We start from the raw sequence: 8921 nt of genomic DNA on the forward strand, positions 1-8921 counted from the left end.
TTACATGGGGATTATGTTTTAAAGATTTTAAATTTTATCCCTAATGTGAATATTTTACCCTAAGTTGGATATAATGTTTTATTTATCATCTCTTAAAACACAATGATTTTATTTCTTGCAAAATTACTTTGGTAAGAATCATATTCATTTTTAGTTACCTTTTGAATAATTATAAATGAATATATCTTGTCAAAGGGAAATTACATAGATGCTTTGAGGTAGAAGTACCTATTGATATTTCTTATCATTTTTTCATAAATATTGATACCATAAATCAATAAATTGAATTATTTATTGAATTATTTATTAGGGTAAAGTTAATCATTTGGCAATATATCTTCTTGGTGATATTTAGTAATTAAGGGGTGATATGGTTATATCATATAATAATGGTTTGATTGGTTTCTTGCAAGTGTACATCCCACATTATAAACTACTTCCAAGGGAATCGAAGTTGCCCTATTAAGTGAAAAATGTATTCTTATGGTATACAAAATGGAAGTATACTCTTTTATCACCTTTTTACATTATGTTATCATTTGAATATACATTAGAGTAAATTATAAAGAGTTTGATTCACTTTATGATGATATGTTTTCCTAATCAAATTGAAAAGTGAAAATATATTATTGCAAAGATGGAATATTTATCCAAAGTGATTATTTCCAAAGAGAAATTTATATGGTTAATGTTACTTTTGAAAAGTAAATTTGAAAATCATGTGAATATTAGAGATTATTATTTACGTAAACATTTGCCCTAGAATTTTTAGGAGCAAATTATTAAATATCCCTAGCAATATGAGTTTTTGATAAATCAATAAACTGATTACATTATTTAGTGTGCAAGATGGTCACATATGAAAGTTTACATTTATTCCTAAAAGCACATATTGAGGAGGGAGTATTTCTCACTAACAATCTTTATTTACTTGCAATAACATTATGGAAAGTAAATATCATTTATAGCATTTGACATAATTACGATAATATTTTAATTTCTTTTGAGGAATTATAAAGATATATATGTTTTGCCAAAAGGGAAATTGTATTACATAATTAGTATTATTTTGAGGTATTATTTATCATTATTTCTACATTAATATTTTTACCCATAAATCATTAAATTGAATACATATTGGGGAAAGTATTATGTTTTATTATATGGATGATGCATTTAAAGATCAAAATATTATATTTGGACCAAAAGAGAAAATGTGTTTTATTTTGAAGAGTTTTTTTTTACCTTGAGTAAAATGATGAAAACAGTTGTGTATTAAAATGGACTTATATTGCATATGCTTATTATTTGCCCTAGGTCATAAAATCAAATGTCTATATTAGGGTAAATTATTATATTATTATGAATAAATATTTACAAGTGTAAAGTGCTTTGAGTTTTATGAGGGAATAAAGATCATTAATACTTCAAAAGCAAAACCTAGTCAAGAGTAATATATGATTTATCAATGAAATTGATTGGTTTAATTTATGTGCAAGATATTTCATCAAAGCTTGATGACGAGGAATATCAAAGAATGCATAAACGGAAATGGAATTTTATCAAAGTGAAAGATTAAAAAGAGTATTATTAAAGTTTTTATTTAGTATGTATTTAGGGTTCTGTTGGTAAATAGATTTGTCACTGTGAATTCACCTTCAAAATTGACCCTGTTCGCCCAAAAGGCAGCGACAAACGTTCCAACAGTTGGAGAAATCGTGGTGTAGCCACAATCTTCCTCTGCGTTTGAGAGGGGCAACTCCCTCGTATGATGGGGGTATTTAGGATTTTTGTGTACTTTGACCTGAAAGTACAAAAGGGAAGGCAAACACTAAACTAAAGAAAATAAATAATAGAAACCCCAGCAATAGACATACGAATACTATTTGAGATTCACAAATGTTGACAGATACCAAGGGGATTTAAGCACAAGATATGTTTTGACTATGCAATGTTGATGAAAGAAAGAACAACAAACCTCAACATACGAAGAAATAAGTTGTACTAACACATACAATTCCAGATACTAAGAAATGATGTGATTCATCAATTACATGAATTTGGAATAAAGAATCAATGGCTTCCACCAATACACAAAAGGATTATCAATTTAACATATGAGAAAGAGATAATCATAATGCATAACACATCCAATACATACGAATCGAATGCATTCTTTGTTATTCTTTTGAAAATATACAAGTCCAAAAGATTTGTGCATAAAATGTGAAAATCAAAAGATCTCTAGCATCTCCCCTCTGTAAGAGTCTCTCTCTATCTCCCTCCCCTTACAAATGAATTGGCCTTGTATTTATAGGCTTTCTAAATAACTACCTCATAGCTACTTATAACCGTTTTGAAACTACCTTAGGTAACAACTTAAGATAACTACCCTAGTTACCACTTAAAATAACTACCTAAGTGAAGATAAGTTAGGATTTACCTAACTTTTACAAAGTTGAGTTCAAAAGGCTAACTTTAATTACAATAAGTGACATAAGTCACTTTTTCAAAAGACAATTTGAAACTTTATAACTTTGATGAAGAACAAAGTTGCGAGTAATATTGAGGTACTTTCCATCTTCGTCTGCTCCATCTTGGCGCTTGCAACCATCTCACCATCCAGCCATCTAAGGACACAAAGAAATGATTTCTCTTATTCTAAAGAAAAGAACAACTTTGAAGCTTTCCTTTGATGAACAACCGAGTAATGAGTTATACCATAAGAACACATTCTTCAAAACTCGGGCACATTGTTTATGATGCCCTGGCCATTGCATTTGTTAGATAATTTGTAAAGCTATTTCAACAAATTGAATTTGTGCATATCCTACAACCACTACATCCTATATGAAGGCCTCAACAAATCCGCTCATTGCAAATTTCAAGAATCACTATGTTTCATGGGACGACCTCTCTTATGAAGCGGCTATCAAACATTTTTCATGTTGTCTCCATGCTTCTACATATGTATGTATTTTTCAACTATAATATCTGACAAAAATGTCGATTTTAATCATGCTTTAATGGACATCCCTACCACATTTCAAAGCCCATCGATGAGTTTGAGTACACCGGAAGATGACTTTTTAGCAAATCGTGCCCTTCAGATAGTATATCATTCTTTCAAATAGGAGATTAAATCCTTCTAAAAATGTTGAAATCGTGCCTGCAAGGGGTGAAAATCATGCTGCCTCTGACTAAAATTCCAATCTATCCCATATCCCATGCATCCATTTTCTTGTTGGGAATTTTGGAGAAGTGTATGATGGCACTCCTCAAATATGTCATAGCCAATCACTTCTGAAATATCTTCATGTCTGCAAGCAGTGACCAAAACTAAGCTATCGTTGCTAAGTCCAAGATGTAGGAACATTCAAGTACTATGTGTGGATGATTCATTGGTGTAGACATTATCAATTGCAAGAAAAACTTTTTGTTTCTAATCTCTTCCCCAAGAGATCTTGTGCCTCATCATGGTTCGTTACAGCCCATTCTAGATGTTTCGTAAACTACCAAGATGCTTGTATTTGAAGCTAATCTTGATTTTATTTTATTTTGTGGGTGGTTGATTGATTTTGCCGATCATCTCCTGACAGATTCTTTGGCCACCCTTCAAATATTTGAGATCTGCAGCGATGTAAGGGGGAATTATTTCACAAATCGCATCAACAATTATCCTTTTGTACATTTGGCATTATCAGTACATCTTCAGACATCTTTGGCTAATGAATTCCAGTCCAGTACATCCCTTTGAGGAACTTGACCAATCACTTTTACTGCATATATATGATTCCACATTTTGAATACATGTCTATGAAAGCAGTTGCAACTGTGAATTGCATGTGTTTGGAAATTTCGAAAGCTTTCTCAACATCTCCATTTTTAACGATCCCTACAATTATTACCTTCGGTGAGATGATATCTTTGTGAGATACCTGGTCAAATATTTACATGCCTTAATGTATCTCCATACTCTGTTCTTGAAGTTTACGTTTTACGCAGGCAAGAAGGATGGTGGTCAAGATCATAGTTTTTAGCTTTACACCTATTCGAGAGCACCCATTCTGTATAGACAGCGAGAATATTTGCACGGTTTACTTGAAATTTTCTAGAACCTTTTTCAACAAATATATTTCATTTAATGCATGAGACGACATCTCTTTTGAGGCAGCTATCAAACAATTCTGGTGCGCTGTCACTAGGTAACCTGGAAAAACTCGTTCATGATCAACATTAGATGATACGGTAGCAGCAATGTCATAAGGTTCAGCTGCCTCTTACTCTGTGTCCAAGATACAAACTCTTATTCCCTGCGATCATTTCGCCTCACACCTTAAGATGGCATCTCTTTAAAACACTATGTCGAGCAGTTGCATATCACGTTGATTGTTAGTTATCAAAAGGTAGTTATAATAACTAACTACTTCCTCGGCTTCTTTTGGAAACTGAAACAACTAGCCGATGATATTAGAATTGCAGATAAAGATATAAAATACAACAAAATGTTCCCCTTTTGATGACTTATGTTTCTTAGACACAACATCGACCTTCTTTCATTTGAGACCTTCAAATCGATTTTATTGCATATTTTTAATGTTCCTAAGTCAGTTATAATAACTAACTTGTGTTTTGGCTACTTTATTGCTAACACAAACTTGTCGATGGTAATTTTGACTGTTGATGACAATTGCAACTGGCACTAAAAACTATAATGGTTTCACCATGAAAGCAATTTTTTTTAAAAAAAAACTTGACCAAGGCGTCTAATTTGTTATTTAGACAATTTTGACAACAAGGCCGAAAGGGTCAACACTAACTTGATCAAGGTGGTGCGTGATTGATTTGGGAGTTCTTGTTCTGACCCTCATTAACACAAAAAATTAAAATCTGACGAGTTTGAAATTAGGTGTAACAGGTTCTTATTTGTAATCATTTATTAAACTAAAGGGTGTGTCCTTTGGAGGGCAACTGTTTGTAACTCCCTCCTGTGTGTGAAAGGGTGTGTCCTTTCATATATGCCTTTTCATGGACATACTTATAGGGAGTAATTTTGTTTGGGAGGAGGGAGATTTTGATAGAACATCATGTTGTTGTAAGGATTGAAAGTCATTTGTATTAGGGAAGTCTATAGGAAGAAGAAGTATCATTTTGTGCAAGCAAATTGTAATGAAGTATCTCCAAGTGTAGCTTTTGTGTGTTGTCATTTATCAGAGATTAATATACAAGGTTCGTTGTTTCTACTTCAAATATAGTGTATACTTTTGTGTTGATGAAATATTCTTTGTCCTCTTGATAAATATGTTTAAGGATTTGCTATAATGTGAATCACATGTTGTTACATTAAATGTGAGATTGGGTTCTTATTGTTTATGTGACACATATTGAACCTTTATAGTGATGATTAACATTATCTCCTGAGTTGATAAAGTTATTTGTCCACAAAGTATCATATATATTCTTGGATAGAGGCACTGGTCTGTTATTCATTCTCTGAGATTCTGATTTGATACGCATAAGGTCCTTGAGAGAGAAACATTCTTCTAAAGCCTTTTGAAATAATCTATTGCATATTTCTTGTATGTCCTGAAAGCATTTTATTTCCAAAATACAACATTCTTTATACACAATTATTTTTACATTTAGTTTTCAATTTCAAATGCATTCAAATAAAAGCACTCGGCAGTAGTAGGAAATTATTGCCATTCTTGCAAAGAGTTGTCTTAGCAAAGTTTAAATCCACTTAAAATAACTCTTGTTGTGCTTGAGAGGGGGAGGTATACCCACCTAGGTTCAGTGGAGCCTAAAGTGCAGAGGGATTTAGTCTTTGATTATCCCTATTCGTTGGCCAAGGTTGATTGGACTGCTTGAGGATTTGGCAACCCTTAAGTTTTCCAATCTGTGATTTTGGGAACCAACAGACCCAAGAATGTCCAATCCTTCATAGTCTCTTTCTTCATCTTCCTCTTCTGATTCAAACTCAATAGAATGAATGGTTACTTGAGTTGAAGCGAGAACCTATGTTGTTGCTGATGTGGTAAAAATTAACGGTGGAATTGATTCCCCCACATCGTGCATCTCTTCTTCAAGTGATATTTCCCCCTCTTCTTGATCTTTTCTTGATTCTCTTAATGTTGAATCCTTGGAAACATCTTCATGTGCAGCTTGAGAAGATTCTCCATTCTTTGGCCCTTTAATAGTAATCTTGTATTTTGGGCATTTCCCTTTTGACTTGGGAGATGAAATTGGTGGTGGCTCCTATAAGTCCTATTTATTCTTGGTTCTCATTTTTGAATTCTTGCCCACATGACCTTCATTGTCCTCCTCGTCACCAAAAATCACTAAGAGTTGCTTCATTCTTATACCTTTCTTCAATAGCCATGGATTGGTATTTGTCATGATGGGAGCAAATCTCATAGAAATAGATTTATTTTGTTTCTGTGACCACTAAATAAGAGGAAGAGGAGTATTACCAATATTGTTCTCGAAATAGATGGGATCCACAATATCATCAATAGTATCTTCCCATGTATCTCAAATCTTAGCCAAATTCAGATTTTCAATCTACTCAAGTGTGAGATGACTGAAATTAAGTCTCCTCACATCTTCCTCATCTCTACAATCCACCTAGACATCTTCTAATCGGTGCACATGTACATAATTCCTATGAATTTTATTCTTCATTATACGGAAATCAAAGTTATTGCGGGCTTTGAACCTTCTCATTGTAACCCATTGCATTTCCTCTTCCATGTTCTTGTCTTTAAGGGTAGTAGTCACTAAATATCTACCAATGGACTGAGAGGACTTGAGACCAGTCTTATGTGAGAAATATTGTCTCTCATGTGCATATACTAACTGACGACACAACTCCATTACAATGATTTTATCAGATGGATTCCTTGGAAGTATAAAAGTTTCACCAGTGAAACAATCTACATGGATGTATGTGAATGTAGGAAATTGAAAGAAAACACATCCATACTCACAAACTATTATATGTTGCATCCGAAAGTATCTTTTTCCGCAATTATTTATCAAATAATCACTTCCATACAGCAAAGGAAGCATCATTAACCCTTCATAAATGACTTCTCCAATTGATGATTATCAACTGAGAGTAATAATCCCACACTAGGGTTTGCCTTTTGTCACCCTTTGTAGACTCATGAGATGTTGTCTTCTTGTGAAATAAAACCTTTACCTAACTTTGATGAGCAGAAATATGATCTACCACCTCAACCCTTGCTTCTTCCAACTGAGAAAGAAACATGATCCGCTTATCAAGCAAACTTTGGTAGATCTCATCTTCAATAGCCTTGGCAAGCTTCAAAGATGGAAGTTCCAATGTGATAAGAATTTTGACATTCTTCCCATACAAAAGTTGGAAAGGAGACATGTTTATTTCCCTCTTGGGTGTGATACGATCCACCCAAAGTGCATCAAAAAGAGCTTTGTGCCAAGTCCTTTGTTTCTTATCAACAAGCTTCTTGATAATGGTAACCAAGTTCTTGTTGCTTGATTCAACTTGACCATTTCTTTGCGGATAATAATCAAATGAATGTGAAAGGGTAATACCATGATCAAAACAAAATTCAATGATCTCATAATATGAAAAGAAAGAAGCATTATCAGTAACTATCTTACGATGAACACCAAACCTTGAAACAATGTTTTCTTTCAAAAATAGACAAACCACTACTGAAGTAGCTCGCTTAGTGGGAATTACCTCCACCAATTTGGTGAAGTAATCTGTTGCAGTGAGTATGTACATATGACCTACATTGGATGATGGATTCACTAGTCCAACAAATTCTAGCCCCCACTAATAAAAAGGCTCTTCAATTACTACTAGCCAAAGAGGTAAAGAAAACATCTTAGGCTTACCAAAAAATTGCTGGCATTGCTCACATTTGTGGAACCAGCTATATGCATCCTTAAATAAGGTTGGCTAGTAGTATCATGCATGCAAAATTTTATGTGCCATGATCGGAGCTGAAAAATGCCCTCCACAAGCCAGATCATGAAATGCTTCAAGAAGTCTAACTTTTTGTTCCTTATCAACACAACATAAGAAATTGCTATCTATGCCTTTCTTATACAAACCATTGTCCCAAAGGACAAATTTTACTGCTTTTAGCTTCAAAGTACAATTTTCATTGCGTGAAAAATGTGAAGGACACTCACCATACATAAGGAAGTATGCTAAATCAGAATACCACTCATCCATGGTGCTGACGAACAAAACTTTCAGAAGATCTATGCTCATGCCTTCATTCTCAAGCACTATTTCTTCATTAGACTTATTATCAACAATTAACTGACATAAGCCTTTACTAGGAACCAACTTAGTAGGCTTTATATCCATGTCATATTCTTGAAGTTTTTCAACCCAGTTGCCTCTTTTGGTTCCAAATTCCTATTGTGTTAGAATAGACTTGACAATAGTATCAGGAACAAGAGAAATAACATGAGAATTGAGAATGTAGAATCTGAAATGTTTTACCGCTTTTACTACTATAAAGGCATGATTCTCCATTGTAGAGAATTTTGACTCATGAGTTTTCAAAGGGTAACTCATAAAAGAAATTGGTGATTCAATACCTTCATTGTTATTCTGCATCAATATAGATGAATAAGTGTGATTGTTGGCATGTTGGCATAACTGGTGGAGATGATGGTGTACCAGTAAAGGACTACTGGTGATGATATATTGATGGACTGTTGATGATCATATAATTATGATATGATGCTTGATGATCAATTATTTATGTTGTCATTTATGGCAACCATATTTGTCCATGTTTGTTTATGCTTGGTATGCCATCTAAGTCTACTGGTTAAGTCTAACCAATAATGGATTGAATTGGATTGAGTTGGAAAGAAAAACTACCAAGTTACAATGAACCAGTAAGCAGGAA

The 8921-nt window shown here is 33.5% G+C and overlaps 1 protein-coding gene across 1 annotated transcript; it reads right to left on the minus strand.

Moving 5' to 3' along the window:
• Window positions 1-7204: 7204 nt before the first annotated feature.
• On the minus strand, window positions 7205-7774 carry LOC131042503 (uncharacterized). Its single transcript, XM_057975818.1, has one exon. It carries the CDS (start codon window positions 7772-7774, stop codon window positions 7205-7207), a length of 570 nt encoding a protein of 189 aa, XP_057831801.1.
• Window positions 7775-8921: the final 1147 nt, after the last annotated feature.

The sequence above is a fragment of the Cryptomeria japonica genome, chromosome 1 (assembly GCF_030272615.1).
Source record: "Cryptomeria japonica chromosome 1, Sugi_1.0, whole genome shotgun sequence".
Classification (NCBI taxonomy): domain Eukaryota; kingdom Viridiplantae; phylum Streptophyta; class Pinopsida; order Cupressales; family Cupressaceae; genus Cryptomeria; species Cryptomeria japonica.